Genomic DNA, 18,392 nt, shown 5'->3' on the forward strand with positions numbered 1-18,392 from the left:
GAGCTTCATCAGCCACCAGGAGTTTCCCTCCCCTGCACTTCTCCATTGATGCATCTTTTGCTTTCTTTGCAGTGCACCTCAATTTGAAGTACACTACCATCTTTACAGATGCATTGAATTTTCTCTGCAGGGGTTCTTATAAACAGATGCAGTTGAAATAATTACAGGGAAAATACAGTTAATTTAAGAAATACCCTAATTTCTGAGTAAATATGCTTCTGTGGAAGCCTATTTGTCTCATTAGAGACAATTCTGACACTTAACCTACAAAAAAGGCAATGTCACAAAAATAATACAGTTGCAGTGGACATCCTTTAATATAACTGTAGTGAAGAGTATAAGGTATATGCTCTTGAACTGATTCAGGATCCTTTTGTCTAAGATACCCAGTGTCCTAGAAGAAGAGCTTCCTAAAAGTTCAGGAAGCACCATGCTGTTCATACGCCTGTAAACCCACAGCACCTGAGAAGAACAGCCACACCAATCCAGACAGAAAACTGTCTGCAGAGACTCAGCTATGCTGATGCTGCCACTCAGGCACATCCTGTTCAGTTCACTCCTGAAGCCATGAGGAAAACCTTCCTCCATAGCAGTGCCCCCCAGTTAGCTGGATATTCCCCAGTGATGTTTCTGAGGGTGTGTCCTTACCAGTATTTGAGACAGCTGAGTGCCAGCTGCAAAAGCTCTGACTGCTGTAGGCCAAATAGGGATGGTCTGAAAAGTGCTTCAACACACAGGAATCTCTCCTTTCCAACTGTGATGAAATGTCCATCTAGCAGCTGATGATTAATTGTTCCTTAAGAAGCAAATCTAACTCCTGTGTAAGATCCAGAGGAGACTTCCTTCTGCTAGGCATTAGCATTGTTTCATTTCTGGAACCAAGTGTATCCCTCATCTGTGTCAATAAAGAACCACCATATTGATTCTTTTTCCTAATGGTTTCTCTCGAGTGGGTTTTAAGAAGTCATGCTTTCTAAATAGAGACGTACTTCTAATGTCAGCAAGAACTACAGAAAATGTGAGCAGTGTTTGTAATTCAGACACAGTCACCCCCTCACCCTTACTGTCCCCCATGTCACTACAGGAAAATCTCTGTTTCCTTCCAGCAGCGAAGGGGTCACACACGGGCCCACCAATGTATGCAGTAAGTGCTGAACACAGACGCAACAGCAAGGAACACCCTCTCCCAGAGAAATACATTATCAAGATTTGCCAAAAAGCATTCTCCTTGTGTAAAGAGCTCTGTATGCTTTTACTGAAAGGCATTTCACCCAGAGGGCATCATTAACAAATCAAAGCTGGGCTAAGAATGATCTTCAATCCCACTGATTGGTTCTGGGTCCAGGAATAGATTTCTGTTTCTAATGATCTGCTGCTGGTCTGGGAATTCATACCAAGGATAAAGATTCACTAAAACCCGTGGCAGCACTGCAACATGCTACCACATCTGTACCGTGCTCAAGCAATTGAGAACCTTGACAGATCACTACTCTACGGGGAGGTGGGGAGGGAAGGGGGAAGCAAGGCTGGTCACAGTGTATGGTGTGTTTGAGATGCTGTGGACGATATTTCTGTTCCCATATTTTCTAAGCACATCCTGATGGCAGTTTTATTGTCAGTGGCACTAACCTCTCCATCCTTTCTCCAGAATCCTCAGTGGTAAGCAGGATACGCTGAAAGGAAGCACTCTAAAATTACACTGCCTCTTCCCCTGCTCTGCTAAACCTCCATCTGGGAGCAGAACCTCTGAATTAAAAAGAATTAAAATTCATCCAAACAAAGCATTCCTTCCAGACTTCCATTCTCACACAGAACAGTGAGGCAGTGTCACAACAAAGCTGCAAAAAAAAAAACAAACAAACAAAAAAAAAACCCCTTGGATTTCAGAAGTAATTTTATTTCATTATTTTTGTCTAAGCTCTGACAATGTAAATATGCTACTGTTAATACGTTTTCCCATATACAGTTTTTGTGTATTGGAATGAGAAACATAATATGTCCCCTCACACCTTGAGGTCTTTGTGTTAACTGAAATCTGAGCACGCGGGTTGCCAGATCATTTTTTTGCAGTCATTTTGTCCAGTGTTTCTTGAGATGTTCTTTTAGCTGTGGGATAGTGGATAGCTGTTGTTTGCAGAGATGGCATCTGAGAGGCAATTTGAGAAGCTCAGAGGCATTATCTTTAACCGTTACTTTTCCCTTGCTTCTTACCATCTCTATCACATCTGAAATGAAATCAGACAAGATGTACACTGGGACCATGAAACACAGTAGAATGTATGGTACTACCGAATCTGCACACTGCTCAACACACATCACATGTCATTAACTGCATTCTTATTTAAACCATCCTCACAATTTGGCTGACTTCTACTTAGTGCTGTTCCTCAGTACCTGAAATCACATAAAACCTTTCACTTATTGTAACAGGCTTACACTTTTTCTAGGGAAAAAAGCTCAAAAGTCAAAATCCACAAACACCATTATATTATGAAATGCCTTTTCTAATAATTACCTTCAGAGTTTAAGAAGTATTCTGTGGTAAAAGAGTTCCAGTGCTTTTTGGTTTTCAGAGCGGGAGAATCAAAATCTTGGCTGATTACATGCAAATGCAGCTGACTAAAACAGATCATATAGATAAGACAGAAAAAAAAGGTGTTAACGAGTGAAGTTCTTTTGCAGTAGTATCAGTTGCAGACATGACTGGAAAGAGTCAGACTGCCAGTCTTATGAATCAGTCTTAAGGGTCGGTCCTGTGACCCACAGTCCTGACACAGAAAAAACACGGTCTGTTTTCAAGGTACTTTAGCATGTTAAGTGTTTTCACTTCAATAGCTAACATCACTACCCCCCACATTCTGTTTGCTCCTAATTACAGTCTGCATACCTGCTAGTTTCCAGAAAAGCAGAGACAGTGGTTTTAATAAACAGAAGGATTAAACTTTGTAGAGCATCTGAACAGGATACTTCATCAGCAACTCAAAGCATGCTCTGTGACAACTCAGGAACACTGACAGCCAAATCCCCTGCAGTCATTTGGGCATTGTAATGTCTAGAATATCTCTCTCTCTCTCTCTCTCTCTATATATATATGTATATATATACAGAATATATATATATATATATTCTAGACATTATAATTATATATATATATATAATTTTTTTTTTACACACATTAAAATCCTTGCTCAGTGTCAGGCTGGACTGTGCAGGCTTAACTGTCCTTCTGATCCCAGATGAACACCATGGTGGGGCAGAGTGTGCCAACACCTAGGAGCTGGCACTCCCACCTCACCCACCCTGCAGCCACAGCCCCAGCTAGCAACTCTCAGGAGATCCCTACAGAGATTTCCCAGCTGATCCAAAAAGCGTACAGAGCCCACTACTATCACAGAACAACTTGGGGTGGAAGGAGGCCCACTGACCTTTGGGTCACCTAGCCACAAACCCCCTGCTGCAGCCAGGGCAAAAGCACCGTGCTCCAGGTGAGGCTCGAACTCACAACCTCGGCATTGCTCGGCTTCAGTACTGCTGTATAAGTACCGCGCGCTAACCAATTGCGCCACTGGGGCCGGCACACGCACGGACAGCGGCGGCTCAGCCGCGCCCACGGGACCTGGAACCAAAGCTGGCAGTGTGCAGGGAGGGGGCGAGGCTGTGCCACCCCGCAGGCCCTGTTCCCACATCCACAAAGCACTGATGGGTCCTCTAGGGCTCACCTCATACTGGGAATGGCGTGGTAACCCAGCTGGAACTCCAGGCTTTCTTTATCGGGGCACTGCTGAATCATTTTCTGCCCAACTGCGTGCATATGTTCCAGGAGTCCCAGATGCTCTCTGGTGACTGATTTGAGGCTTGAAATGGAGTCCCATGGCAAAATAAGCCAATGGTAACGTGCTTTGGGATATTTATCCTTGATGACTACAGTCTTCTCATCCTTATAAACCTAGCAAAACAAGAAACTTGATTATTTACTGCAGTTAAACGTCCTGTCCCTATAAGCACTGTACCTAATGGGCTTTGAGGTGCCAGACACCTGCACATCCCATCATGGCTGCAGGAGTCTTCAAACACAGGTATGTGTTGCTAGCGGAACTATGACTGCCAGGAAAAAAAGCCAGGAAAAATCACTACACAGGAGAAATGCAGCTTCATCACAGATACTGCATTCTAACACTCCAATAACATCTTTAAGAACAACTTATCTTTTGGGCCAAGAAAACACTGCCCTCTTAAGTGCTATGGAACCTCTACTTAAAGAGTAAAGATTGAGCTTCAGGTTTAAAAGGTAAGCAAGATAGCTTTAGAATTCCTGATGAACTCATTTGAAACTCATTTGACTGACACCTGCATTATTAAAAAAAAAAAAATGAGACATTCGGATGGTTAATCAATGACATTATTTTCAGCCTAAAGGTGACTGTCTTCTGGAGGGGCCTGTTGTGGCTGTGGAGTTTTTGCCTTTGGAGACCATCTCAACTCAAACAGACAAAGGCTCAGGTGATCAGGCTGGCCCCAAAGCTCAAGGGAAAAGCATGATGCAGTCACAGGGAAGCAGAGGAAAAGAGAAGCATCTGAAGCATCTATAGAAGGTTAACAGAAGGCACCTAGGAAACTCTTGTGGTCACAAGGAAACAGGGTAGAGAAGAAGCCTTAGGTTACATCCTGTCAGCTGCTGCCCAGGTGCTGCACAGTTAAAGTTTACTGGAAATGATGAAGCTGTACCATGCTTGGAAATACAACAGTGCTGACTACCAGAAAATAAGAATCTCAGCCTTGTTTTAATTGGTTTCCATTCTTAAGTGACCTCATTGCTCACCTGGTCTCCCTGCAACCTATTTAAAATGTTGGACAAATTTGACAGTGTAGAGAGCTCCAAGACAAGGAAGTTCCAACACTGCAGAAAATTAGAATCTGGGAGTCTCTGTTATCAGGTGCAGCTCTTGTGCAGTACTCCCCCAGTTAATCACATTATTAATGTAAACTGCTGAAGGAAAGAAGAACGTTCACTTTCTTAGACAAGAAGTACTGTAAAGTACAAGTGCACAGTTCTCACCTGCACTTTTGGATCTTGCATAGAGCTCTTTAGACCTTGACTCCAGTGTCCTAAATGTTCCTAAAACATAGAAGGAAGACAAAAAAAAAACCAACACAATTTTATAAGAGAATTAAGAATCTAATTATGTATTTTAAAACATTTTGTTACATACTTTCATTGAAACTATAGTGGTAACACCTGAATGACAGCTGAATCATTTCCTTTCTGTGAACATCAACACAACCCTCCATCTAACTGACCCAAAAAGCTACTTCTGAACATTTTAACCAGCTGCTATTTAGAGTCAAAGCTGGAAATTTAACAACAGAGAGCTCTAGATCTGCTTGGATTTATTAACTTGCATGCACACATTACAGCACAGACCTTGATTACCAATGATGACAGACAGATTTTACTACAAGACCTGCTGCTTCATGCATCACAAGGGCCAGAGGAGGTACGAGGATCATCATTTACTGTCTCATCACATGCTGCTCTGCACAGAACAAAGAAGCACTGTTGTGGTGCCTGGCCCTACTCTTGGAATATTTCACTTTCAGTACTGTACAAGACAGAGTGTCTTGTAAAGCAAACAACAACAGTACCAGAGAATCAAGCCAGAATTAGCAGATTATCTCTTAATTTTGTTATACAACTCCCAGTAAAAGATGCTTAGAGTGCACATTGTAGAAATACATAATATTTTATCTATTCAGATCACTTCACATGTATTGCCACTGATGATCCTCATCACATTCTTACAGAGCAAGACACTCAAATGTTATTCCAGTACTGACAGGGAAACAGTGAATAGCAATCTCCCTGATCACAGCACCCCAAATCCGATCTTAATATAATAAGGTGAGGTCATCACTGACATAAGTGGTCAGCCCACCAGAATTTGAGACTGAAATTTGGTCCTGCACTCTTGCTGTTCCAGTGGCACCAAATGTTCTTACGCACTTTGCCCATGTCAGCAGGGCTAAAAATTTCCTTTCAAAAGATTCTGGCTGGCAACATGAACATAGATACGGTTCTACCTTAAGGAATGACCTGAACAGCAGGGAAAAAAAATAAATAAAAAGGAAAAGAGAAAAAGAAAAAAGGTCAACGCGTTCCACTCTTTGTGTGTGAGCTTTTTAGATAACCACTGTTCTACTTTTAAGAGAGCAGATGGCATCTCAAGAGCCTGAATACCATGCAACTCCAGCTAAGAAGAGCTCAGTGGAGCTCTGCTCTTGTAGCTGAAACTGCAGCAGGAACCAGAGATTAAGACCTCACTTGCTGAAGCAAGCTCATTACTTTAGCACTCTCCAGCTGAGGTTAACATGACATCTGGGTCATGTTCTCAGGATCTGTGTGCCGTGAGGAGCAACCTTTGCCTTTGCATGTGCTAACTCACATTCTGAATGCGAAGTGCTAGGACCCAGATTTATCTGAGAAGTTCCCCATAGGTAGCACCTACAGAAGTAAAAATGAAAGCCCACCAATGGAGGAGACAACTCAAGGAGAAAAAGCAGAAGTACTGATACCAACACACTTGCCTTTTTGCTCAGTGTCGCTTCACATGGAGATACACCGCTCTCACTTGGCCTGAGGTCTGCAGAACTGCCTTGTGTATCCACCACCTCCATCTTCTTTGCCTTTCTGGGCATGTTTTCTATATCCTCATTGGCACAGGAGTCATCAAGTGGTCTCTTTTCAGTTTGTATTTTCTCTTCTGCTTCCATAACTGTTTCCCCTGACTCTTCACCAAATTGTACCACAAAGGGGTAAAGTTTATTCACAATATGCAGAACTTGGCCTGGCCTCATTTTCACCTCTTCATCCTTGCCAATATCCACTAAGTCAACACTAGTTGGATTGACTCCTACCTTTGGTAGAGAGAAAGGTAATAAAAAAAGCTGATGTTGTAACTGAAATCACCAGCAACTACTGGTCAGCTGCCCTGGAGTATCACCATGCTGTAAAGCTAATGTGTTTGGTTTTCACTCCACCCCTGTCCCATTCTGGGAAGTTAAAGATTGGCAGCACCTGGCAACAACCAGTCTTGTGACTGCAGCCATTAGGGCACAAGCCACAGCTTTAACAACAATTATTTCTGAAAAACAAACAAATAAAAACAGCAGTTTTAACAAATTATTTCAATCCAAAAATCCCCAGGAACCTTCCTGAATTCAAACTATTTTCTGTTTCTTCTCTTATCTTTTTTACTACGTTTTGTCTTCTATCCAGCACCTAGGGAATGCTGTCCCATCAGTACATCTACCTTTAAATACATATGTCAGGTCTTGTAAGCTCATTTCAACAAATGGGTGTTAGGGTTCACAGCAGCTGGCTCTCTAACCACAGCACACTTGCAATGAAAGGGAAAGATAAACTAGGAAATAAGTTTACTGGAGCTCCCAGAGGACACCACTGCATGGGGAACAGCTCCCAGCCCGTCCTTGTTTCCCAGGCCAGATGTGATAACCACTGCCCAGTACACATGTTCAAAAACAGCCAGTGAGAACAGCTACCTGTTCCTCAGAGTGACACTAAATCTCTCTGCCCTATAGTGCCACAGTTTCACTCAAACAAAGCACATTCCACACCTCAGCCCAGTGTCCTATTTAGCCACTGATTGCTGGAACCCCATAATGGGAAAGCACACTAACACTCACTGCCAGAAGGTACTCATGGCTCTGAAATATCAGTAACACTGCATTCAAATTGTGATAAAGACTGTTTTTGGTGAAATGGTGAGATTTCAGCAGGACTCACCAGAGATCAGTGGGGGCTCAGCACTCACTGAGTGTTGGCAGACATTTTGATGGAAGACTAGAAGACAAAACAGAACATGCTGCTGTGTTACAGCCAGTGCTGTGGGGTCTTCCATGAGCCCCCAGACCAGAGGCCAGAACATTTTCCTTTCACATTATCTTGGCAATACTGGTCATCATCAGTAAGAGAGAGCAGACCTACATCTATCCTGTTAATAATATGTGAATGCTTTCCATGCTGCCTCACATCCCATCCCTCCCTAGAAGCGAAAATATCTTTGGCTCTATCAGTCATCAAAGCAAAAACCCTCAACACCAGCCCAGCCCCTTCAGTACAGAACCACTGTGACTTTAAATGAAGGGCTGCATTAACTTTAGAAATACAAGCTCAAAAGGAAGGTCAAGCAGTTAAGGGGAAGAACATAACCATCTCCAGAGCACAGAGCCTGGAAAAAGCACATGGTAAGGATTCACAGAGCTGCTCACTATTGCTGTAAGTTGGTAGTATGGCTGTAGCCTGTACACTCCTGCACTGAGACACACAATGGAGAACAAATGCCTTCTGAGGACCAGTTGGTGAGCTGCTGATGGCTACAAAATAGCTCCAGAACCTCCAGAACCTGGGGTGAGAGCTGACATTTGCAGTACTTGTGGACTTCAAGTGTAATATGCCAATAAGTACCAGAAACACTGAAAAACTGCTGAAAAACATACCTGCTTAACTGTGACATATCCCTTGTTACAGTCTGCTTTCAAGACAACTGAAAAGAAAGAAGGAAGAGTTACAAAACAATCTAAAGAGAAAGGCCAGAAATCCAGCCTCCTTGTGGGAAATACATGCGCAGTTTCAGCTTCTGCTGCCTTGTGGAAAGAGGCTGCGAACGTACAGAAATTTACACCAACGCTAACGAGGAATTAACCCACGCAGCCGAATCGCGTCTGCTTATTCCAAGCAACAAAACATAGGAAGAAAGCTGAAATCCGGGAAATCCTCTCCGCGCTCTCACTATGGCACGGGTCCCCTACAACAGCAAAATACGGAGCAGGACCGCGCCCAGAAGGGAAGAAAGATAAAGGCGCCCGACAAGCACTTCGCGCACAGCACACCGGGGCGGAAGGCGCGGAATTACCTTGCTGCCGGGAACACCTCCTGTCGGTGATGCGGGTGCGCGGCCCGCGGCCCAGCACCACGGCGGCCTGGTGCGGCAGCGGCACGCGCAGGCCGCGCTCCTCCGTCCCCAGCAGCCAGCACACACGCATCGCCGCGCTGCGGGGACAAACAGACAGCGCATTACCGGGACGCGCCGCTCCCCGTCCCCGGGACCGGCCGTCCCCGCATCCCCTGGGCTTCCCCGCGCAGGGCGAGCTCCGTCCCTATGGCAACGCGGCCTTACCGCGCACGAGCTCGGGGCTCGCCACCAGCCGCGCGCCGTGGCGCAACGCGCCAATGAGCTCTGCTGAGCTGTATCACGTGACACGGGGGCACGCGCACTCCCGCTCCGAGCGCCTCGGCCTGGCGCAAGCGCCGTGACGCCCCGTGGGCGCAGATCTGAGGGGAAGGCCGGGAGGTGGGCGGGACCGAGCCGAGGTCCAGACCGGCGGCGCTGATTGGCTCATCGCGCTCCGCCTCCCACTCCTATTGGATCTTCCCCCTGCTAACCCGACTTCCGGGGTGGGGCGGCGCCGTCTCAAAAGCGCCGGATACGGGACCGGCTGCGAACTTTCCAGAAAAGTCAGGAGGGGAGAGTGGCGGTGGTGAGATCTGCGGGTAGCGGGAGGAGAGCCGGATCTGTGTAGGGCTGCCCGCCGCAACCATGGTGAAGGAGACCACCTACTACGATGTGCTGGGCGTGGAGCCTGAGGCTTCGGCCGAGGAGCTGAAGAAGGCGTATCGCAAGCTGGCACTGAAATACCACCCAGACAAGAACCCCAATGAGGGCGAGAAGGTGGGCGGCGGGTGGTGGGTCGGGCGGTGGGCGGTGGGGCCGCGGGGTCTCTGAGTTGCGTGCGTTCCTCCCGCAGTTCAAGCAGATCTCCCAGGCGTATGAGGTGCTGTCCGACCCCAAGAAGAGGGAGCTCTACGACAAGGGCGGCGAGCAAGCCATCAAGGAGGGCGGCTCAGGAGGCGGCTTCGGGTCCCCGATGGACATCTTCGACATGTTCTTCGGTGGCGGGGGGAGAATGCAGAGGGAGAGGCGAGGTACGGGGCGGCTTTCTGACACCTCTCCGGGGAGGTGGGGGAGGCACCGTCCCCGGAGCCGCTCTGGGAACGAGTGGATGTAATGCTGAGGGACATGGTTAGTGGGCATGATGAGGGGAAGCTGACGGTGTGGCTTTCCCAGCCTTAATAATTCTAGATGCTAGTCTACTAAAATTTGCCTGAAGTGCTGTCCCCTATCCTTATCTCCCAGAGCGAACGAGGAGGACACTTGGGTTGTGCAGTGGTAGTACAGCCTGTGTAGCCGTGCCTTATGTTAACCTCTAACCAGGCTTTGTGCTTGGGAAGCTTTGAGTGAGTGTGAGCCTAGCTTTCAATAGTCTGACTGGGAAACATAACAATAACAAGCCTTAAAATAAGTGCGAGTAAGGTGCCATAACATCAAAATGGAATTTGATCTTTAATTGCAAGTAGCTATATCTAAATAAGATAACCAAGTTGCTTTGACTCTGTGAAACCTTCTGGCTCTCTTGTGATGTTCAGTTGAATTGGATTGATAGAAGCTGCAGTAGAGTGTTGCTCAAAAGTTAAAATCTAGAGATAGCACAAGGAAAGGCTGATGCTAATTAAACTGCTTAAAAGCAGCGCTGGCAACAGCACTTCTCTTCCTAGAAGACAAGGGGAATTAAGAAGTCTGTATCACGCTATTCATAGTAAGCTGGACCTTGTTATACTAGTCTAAGAGGGTTCCTTTGTTCCTAAAACTCTTAATTAATTTGTGGTTGTAGAAACCTCATTACTCACACTTAGCTCAGTTTAGTTTCCACAAGTCCTCTCATGATAGGGGAAAAATCCTATCTGGCTTTAGATAGTTCCTCCCACTTCCTTGTAGCTGACTTGTATTGGAATTACAGTTAAAAGCCAAATTTTGTGTCTAGAACTTTAATGTCTTTGTTACATATATTGCTTGTGCTCTCAGGGGTGAGTCAGATGTCTTCTAACAGAAAAGTGATTATGCCGTTAGAGCCTTTACTTAACTACAACACAACTGGAAAACTCTTATTATATATACATGAGTAATATTAAATATATACAAGTAATCAGGGAGAGCATGTTGAAATAAGATGTTAAAGCCTATAGGAGCTTGTTTCATTGTGGTATGTAAAATGTACTGTACTTTGAGTCTGGACATGCAAAATTAAGTAAATGTTTTCTTTCACAGGCAAAAATGTGGTCCACCAATTATCAGTAAGTTTAGAGGATATGTATAATGGTGCAACTAGAAAACTTGCGCTGCAGAAGAATGTTATCTGTGACAAATGTGAAGGTAACTGTGAAACTGTAATTCTTTCTCTCCAGAGATGCAGAATTAATTTATGCATTGCCAGAAGCAACAAGAAAGTGCAGTTATTTATTCATCTCCATTTCTCTCTTCAGGTCGTGGTGGTAAGAAGGGTGCTGTAGAATGCTGCCCAAACTGCAGAGGGACAGGCATGCAAATCAGAATTCACCAGATTGGGCCAGGCATGGTGCAGCAAATCCAGTCTGTGTGCATGGAGTGCCAGGGGCATGGAGAGCGCATTAGCCCCAAGGACCGCTGCAAGAGCTGCAATGGCAGAAAAATTGTCAGAGAGAAGAAAATACTAGAAGTGCACATTGACAAAGGTGAGGAATCTTGGTAAAGATACAGGGTTAACCCTGGTTATGCGGACACTGCCTTTGCAGCTCTGAAGCATTAACAAATATGTAGTTTTAACAGTGCCACAAACCAGATTGACAACATAAACAATGAAGTAGCCTCTTGCTGTCTTCAAATGTGGACCTGTTTTTAGGGAAGGCTTATTCTGTGTTAATTTTGGTGCAGAAATCCAAGAGCAGATGGATAAATGTGCAGTATTGTCAGCAGTGGATTGTTTTTATCTAGTGCAGTTCTGTATTGTAAGTTATGATTGGGTAAACATATCACTTGTTGGTTCAGCTTTCCCAATGAGTTTTCTGTATATAGGGAAGCTGTGCAGACTCCGATCACTTCTACTGTGTTTCAGTGTGAAGGGGAACCAGGTCTGCTACAGTAATTGGGTGCAAAGATGGTGCTAAGCCTGTAATGCTTAGAACTGTTTGCAATGCAATCCCTACAGTGCTGCTTGACATAGTTGATCTCTGCCTGGCACAATGTAATTTGATATGTGAACCCTCACGCTGGTGGGAGAATGCAGTGTGTTGAGTGTGACAAATATTTTTCCCTTGGGGGTCTCCAAAAGTTGAATGGAGAAATCTTGGGCATAGTGCAGCTTTTAAGACAAACCACAGTAGCAAGGAAATAACTTGTACTGATTTGCTACTGAGTATTTTCTGGAGCTATTTTACTTTCATATATAATCACACATTACTTAGTGCCTAGGTCTGTTTTTAGTGGGGAAAATATTGTCTTTTTAAAAGGAGATAATTTAGAAAAGCTATTCTTTTTTTACTTCTTCCATAGTTGAAAAAACTGAGCTAGCATGAGGCAGTTTTACATACATTTACTTCTACGTAGGTGAAATGTATTTCCCATATGAAAGGTACAGTCCTAGGGAAAGTAATTCTTATACTGTGTGCAGTCACTGAAATCAAGTTTCATATGACTCCACATATAGCTCTAAAAGTTATGTTGATTTGTTACTTACCAAAATGAATTGTAGGTAGTGTTTTTCTTGTCATACTCATACTTAACACTGACGCCCTTAAAGATTTTTATCTTGACAAGTAGCAGTTTCAAGCTCTAATTAATCTTAATGGTTTTGAGCTATATCTGTTTGGCAACATTAAGATCTGTTGGAATTGAGTTGATGTGAGGGGGGAGTGAGCAAGGCTTCAAGGGAAGAAGTTCCTGATATCATGAATCTGAAGATTCAGTTGTCTCCTGGTGCTGTCTTATGCATTTAAAATTATTTCTTGCTGCTGAAAAAAGTTTTTTCTATTCTTCAATAGGAATGAAGGATGGTCAGAAAATAACATTCCACGGTGAAGGGGACCAAGAGCCAGGACTAGAACCAGGGGATATTATTATTGTTTTGGATCAAAAAGACCACTCTGTATTTACAAGGTAAAAATTTCATGAGACCTTTGTATTAACTCTTGAGATACTTGTTCACATGCTTCCATGGTTACAAAGGACTTTTCCCTGGGAAGATGAGTAGATAAGATCATGTGGCTAGAAGTCACCCATGAGTACTGATGTATGCAGAGATCCTGTTTTCTTTTTAAAACCATCTGCAGTCTTAACAGCACTGGATACTTGTGTGAGCTTTGGCAATGGAATATTTGAATATTTCCTTGCTCTTTCTAGGAGAGTCCAATCCCTTATGCTAGAAGATCATGGTTTAGTGTAAGCAGCTATTTATTGCTTGGCTCTAAGGCACAAGGAAGAAGTTGCAGTATCTTCATTTTTCTTCAGGAATACTGTCTGTAACAAACTTACTGAGTGTAGCATATACCTTTCTGACCAAAAGCAGTACACTTAGGCAGAAGTCAGGGAAACTGGCAGTGTAATCATTCCTTTATTTCTACAGGAACACAAAGTACTTAAGAAACACTGAGTATGTTTAAACTATTTTATAAACTATTTTATTATCTGATAGTACTGCTTGGTGTTGCAGGTGTCTTTGTTTCAAGTTACTGTTTATGGAATGAGCCTGTCAGGTACCTTTTAGACTTAAGCAGCTCTGGTCAACTTCAAAGAAACATCTTGTGTTGCACTTGGTGTTTCACTGCTTCTGTTGGAAGCATTAAGGAAGAAGCCAGTGGATGTAGGTGGAAATTTATCTCCTAATACCTACCATTGGCACTGTACGTGTGAATAGTAATGATGAGTAAAGGTTTGTAGGAAACCAACAGCTGGTCTGCATGACTCTTGTGTGGTGCTGAAGTCTATGCCAAAAGGTCTCTGTGCTTGCAGGTTAAGAATCAGTTCTGTTCATGTTGTGTAACATTGGTCAGCTAGTTCTTCTGACTTCCAGTGAAACCAGATGCTCAGTCAGTTATCTTCAAGGAACAGCTTCGACAAGCTGTTTGCACAGCTACCTGGGTCTTGAATTTGTAACTGCTTATTTTTGTCCATCTTCCATCCCACTGCCTTCGATGCTGGTGTCCTTAGGTAACCCTTGATATTAATGGTAATCTAGTGTTGTGCTGAGGTCATGCTGCTTTTGGGACAGCTGGAATGTTCCTCTTCTCCCTTCACAGTCTAAAATTAACTTTTCAGGCAAGTCTCATTCCAGGGACCTTTAAAATAGGATGAGTGAAATTAACTAAGTTCTTTTAATAGGCTTGAAGATTTCTTAGCTCTTGGACATGCAGTGCATGCAGAGACATTGCCTGTGCTGCCTTACTGAGGTTAAAATAGGCAACTAAAAAACTACAACATCTGGATACTTTGTGGTTTGTTCTTGGTCTTTCATGAGAACCTGGAGTGGGCATAAACCTGCTTACACTTCCCCAGTATCAGATCTTCAGAAGTTGTGTATAAGAGAATGGTGTAGAGCTGGCTGATGCACCCAGGAGTCTTAATCCACAGAAAAAGGACTTAACTGTCCCAAGTGCAGTTCTTAGGCTGACAGAGAAACTCTTTTCTAGAATGGAAAAATAGTGCTCAAGTAAAAACTGAAGACAGTTGAGCCTTAGTGCATCTATTTCTTTCTAGTAAATGTTTGTGTTATAAGTTACTGGTAGCAGTTTCGAGCATGGACAGTGTTCCCATAATGCATTAGCTTTTGCTTCAGTAGTCAGTACTACTTTAATTGTCCAAGTTCTCTCTAATTCAGTATTTTCCTTAGTAAGTCAGCTAATGAAGGTGGGCTTTGATCCTTTTGTTGCTTCTCCTTTTCTCTCACTGTTCTTGATTCTACCTGTTTGCTGTTCTTGATACTACCATAGACGAGATGAAGACCTTCTTCTGTCTATGGATATACGACTGGTTGAAGCACTATGTGGCTTTCAAAAGCCTATCACAACACTGGATAATAGGACTATCATTATTACCTCCCATCCTGGTAAGTGTTGGCTTGCTTTCTGCTGAAAGTGCATGCCTTTGTAAGCTGTAAGCATAAAGGAGGAGCAATCCCTGTTGTTGTGCAAGGGGTATACCTGAGTACTGGACTTTTTCTGCCTAGGCTTTGCAGTAGAACCTTGAAACAAGAAGGAATTTTTGAATAGCAGTCAGTAGTAATTATTTCTTTGCGTGATGTAGTAACAGACTTTCCCTCATGGACACTTGAAGGCTGTGGGTCTTTGCAAACCACTTTTTCAACCTTGGAACTGGTGGAGCATTTAGCATACTTGTAAGTGTGCTTCCTTGGGAAGCACAAGGTTACAAGAGTGTAACGTAGATGTCAGCTGACTTTCCTGCTTGGAAGTCTGCAGGCATGGAGTCCCTGTCAGACAGCTGTGTATCAGTGTGGTTGTCTCTACACAGTGTAGAAAGCTACATAAATATTGAAGGGAGACTAGATATGCTTCTGCTTCCTCCTTGTGTTCTTTCTCTGCTTTTTGTTTTTAGGCCAGGTTGTCAAGCATGGGGCTATTAAGTGTGTTTTAAATGAAGGCATGCCAATTTATCGCAGACCGTATGAGAAAGGACGTCTCATCATAGAGTTCAGGGTAAGTCAGTCAGCTTAATTCCAGAGCACAGTTCAGCTCCTCATATCCACCCAGAAACTTGCTTTTTCTCTGGAGAAAAGCTGATGCTGGAGCTGTGGCAGCAGGCTCTTTGAGATGGAGGAGATTCAACATCCCGGATGTCAGATATTTCTTAAGTACTGGGCTTAAGTCACCTGCAAAAATAAAGCTGACCTGTAATTGGATGGAAGAAGGTAAGTTAAGTGCATTCAATTCTTTCTCTTGATGTTTTCAGGTAAACTTCCCGGCGAGTGGCTTCCTTTCCTCAGATAAACTGTTGTTACTTGAAAAACTGCTACCTGCGAGACAGGAAATAGAAGAAACTGAGGAAATGGAGCAAGTGAATTTAGTGGACTTTGATCCATCTCAGAAAAGAAAACATATCTATAATGGGGAAGTCTATGAAGATGATGAACACCACCCTAGAGGTGGTGTTCAATGTCAGACATCATAGAAGGGCCATCAGTAACTTGTGATGCTTGTTTTGTATGCATTAGTGGATGATTGAAGGACTACGAGCAGTTTACTGTCACTTACTGCTATTTGTTGTTATAACCAGCCATAGTTGTTTCTATAAGCCTAAAGAAAAAATAAACTAATGAAACTGACTCTGCAACTTGTTTAAAGCTCCAGGATGCAAGCTCAAATCAAATTGTGCTTCACCCCTGCCTGATGCTATGAGACAACTCCCTCACCTGCTATTCTTTCAAGCCTTATAATTCCTGTTTGTGTGCAATTGCTGAGGCTTAGACTAAGCTTCTGTGGTGGTCTTTTTGTGTATTAAGTCTTACACTTCAAAGTATGCACAATTACAAATAAGTCACAGTAAGATGTAGTTACTACGTTTTGTACCAGTTAGGATAACATTAACATTTGAGGTTTGTGCTGGTGTTTGTCAAGTAGGGACTGGCTCTTGGCACAGCCACATAATACATGAAGCTAACAAGGATGTGGTCAGTCTTCATAAACCTATTAAAATCACATGACCCATGAGTTCTCAAGTATCTACACTTACGGTCAAACACTGTTTTTTTTGCTAGCTCTGTTAATGACTTTGGAGCTGGATGTGAAGCTTTGTTCAGGTTGTTGCTGACTGCTTCTTTATGTTCTGCACAGTGCTGTGTTTAGAGCCAGTAGTTGCTTGGCTACTGCAGGGGCTTCCTTTGCTACCACGCATAAGTGAAAAACTCTCATTGGCACACATGCTGTGTGGAGGTTACCTGCCTACCAGCATGTGAAGCTTGATTTTCATCTTAATTGCAGAAATTAGATACCCTACAGTGCTATGTCATGGGGAGTGCTACTCACTGGACTGGTGGGCATTTGCAAGCCTGCAGTAGAGAGAAATTTATTGTCAGCAAGTATCCCAAGTGACACATCTAGGATGTTCTGAATTTAATGTATTGTGTGCATTATTTTAAGCTGACTCTTGAGAATTCTGTATGAATGTTCTAATTATGTAGATGAAGCATTTCCAATATAATTGCAAAATTGTTCATTGCCTCTTTTCTTAGAGCAGCTGTTGGTTTAAAGATATCACACCCCTCATTTTAGGCAGCTATTCACAGAAAAATCCTAGCAAAAATCTTGTTTCATGAAATATGCTGAGAAGACAGGTCTGGATGTAACCTCTGGTATGGTCTCTTTCTGCCATCTGGTTTAGGACACAGCTTGGCTTTCTATACCATGCTGAAGTAGTGTAGTGAAGAGTTCTTCCTTCACACAATGGCTGTTATACCAGCCCCATCTTGGTTGTATTGCTGGAAGCAGCTTGTGAAACTTCTCTTTTGGTACAGGGTACAGACTTCATTTTATATGTCTATTTTGCCTGTATCTTTTTCATCCTCTGTTTCAGCAGGAATCACTTTCTTTGAATTCCTCTCAAGTGAGCTTGGTAGTCAGTTATACATGTTATCAGTAGGTGTGTTTGCTACATCAGGGGAGAAACAGAACATATTCCTACTGCTGCAGAGCTGTCTCAGGCCTGAACTGCTGCCATGTACAACCATTGTCTAGTTTCTTCCCTTGTGTCAGTCACCACCAGCACACCTAAGGACTGTCACATTCCATGCAGCGTAGTGAGGATCACAGTGGACTGTTGCCTGTGAACTGTATCAAAACATTCCCCAAGTTTTTATTCCTGGGGAGTGTAGATTTCCATCAACAGCATCAATGCAGTGGAGGTGAAGTTTCTGATCTTGACTTATTTTAAAAACCCTGGTGGCCAATTCATGCTCTGTGAGGACACCACTGCTAGTATAGAGAATAGAGCAAGGTCTAGATTCTGAGAGGGGATACTTTGTGAGCCTTGGCAGGAGAAGGTCCTGCTGCTAATGCAGGAAGGGCAGCAGAAATTTAAATGCTCCATTTTGAAACCAGCATAGGCCACATCACCCCCTAAAAAATAATTCTCTGTTCTCATCGATAGGGTTGTGAGGAAGAATGGAACACCCCCACTGCCATGTACTTCAGACAACTATCAGGAAGACATCTGTTTCTGGTTGTCTGCCTCAAGGGAACGAAAGCTAATAAGTAACAGCATGGTGAGCCTATTGGCTCCCTGCCACCAAAAACCATGTTTTACTGCTTGGAGAACACAGACTGAACACACAAGCCTTGGTGTGTCCCTCAGTAAACACTTGCTATCTACTTTGCCCACCTGCTGCTACAGGAACACTTGTGTTGCAAATTCTCAGCAGATCAGACTCAGGAAGGCTGAAGCCTGCTTGCCTAGCACTCAGAGCCTCAGTCAGTTCTGGTAGCAGCAGTGATGAGACTA

The 18,392-nt window shown here is 43.7% G+C and overlaps 2 protein-coding genes and 1 non-coding gene across 3 annotated transcripts; 1 reads left to right on the plus strand and 2 right to left on the minus strand.

Moving 5' to 3' along the window:
* Positions 1-2,002: 2,002 nt before the first annotated feature.
* APTX (aprataxin) lies at positions 2,003-9,120 on the minus strand. Its single transcript, XM_065745641.1, has 7 exons — positions 8,931-9,120; positions 8,515-8,561; positions 6,583-6,912; positions 5,057-5,116; positions 3,720-3,946; positions 2,516-2,619; positions 2,003-2,225 (listed from the first exon to the last, which is right to left on the minus strand). Exons 1-7 carry the CDS (start codon positions 9,058-9,060, stop codon positions 2,071-2,073), a joined length of 1,053 nt encoding a protein of 350 aa, XP_065601713.1. The 5' UTR covers positions 9,061-9,120; the 3' UTR covers positions 2,003-2,070.
* TRNAI-UAU (transfer RNA isoleucine (anticodon UAU)) lies at positions 3,478-3,572 on the minus strand. Its single transcript has 2 exons — positions 3,535-3,572; positions 3,478-3,513 (listed from the first exon to the last, which is right to left on the minus strand). It is a non-coding gene; the product is annotated as a tRNA-Ile (tRNA).
* Positions 9,121-9,569: 449 nt separating the features above from the next.
* Positions 9,570-17,111, plus strand: DNAJA1 (DnaJ heat shock protein family (Hsp40) member A1). Its single transcript, XM_065745636.1, has 8 exons — positions 9,570-9,746; positions 9,823-10,000; positions 11,181-11,285; positions 11,396-11,623; positions 12,929-13,043; positions 14,873-14,988; positions 15,495-15,595; positions 15,849-17,111. The coding sequence occupies exons 1-8, from the start codon at positions 9,615-9,617 to the stop codon at positions 16,065-16,067; spliced, it is 1,194 nt and encodes a 397-aa protein (XP_065601708.1). The 5' UTR covers positions 9,570-9,614; the 3' UTR covers positions 16,068-17,111.
* Positions 17,112-18,392: the final 1,281 nt, after the last annotated feature.

Source organism: Cyrtonyx montezumae, unplaced genomic scaffold, assembly GCF_038088225.1.
Source record: "Cyrtonyx montezumae isolate F1298 unplaced genomic scaffold, pur_monq_1.0 scaffold_36, whole genome shotgun sequence".
In the NCBI taxonomy this organism is placed as follows: Eukaryota; Metazoa; Chordata; class Aves; order Galliformes; family Odontophoridae; genus Cyrtonyx; species Cyrtonyx montezumae.

Bases quoted from the DNA above. Each gene is read 5' to 3' on its own strand.
- DNAJA1 (XM_065745636.1), top strand. From the start codon at position 9,615: ATGGTGAAGGAGACCACCTACTACGATGTGCTGGGCGTGGAGCCTGAG. The intron at 10,001-11,180 runs GTACGGGGCGGC...TTTCTTTCACAG, and splicing joins AATGCAGAGGGAGAGGCGAG to GCAAAAATGTGGTCCACCAA. The intron at 11,286-11,395 runs GTAACTGTGAAA...TTCTCTCTTCAG, and splicing joins TATCTGTGACAAATGTGAAG to GTCGTGGTGGTAAGAAGGGT.
- APTX (XM_065745641.1), bottom strand. From the start codon at position 9,060: ATGCGTGTGTGCTGGCTGCTGGGGACGGAGGAGCGCGGCCTGCGCGTG. The intron at 6,913-8,514 runs GTATGTTTTTCA...TCTCTACCAAAG, and splicing joins GATATGTCACAGTTAAGCAG to GTAGGAGTCAATCCAACTAG. The intron at 2,620-3,719 runs GTGAGCCCTAGA...GATCTGTTTTAG, and splicing joins CACGCCATTCCCAGTATGAG to TCAGCTGCATTTGCATGTAA.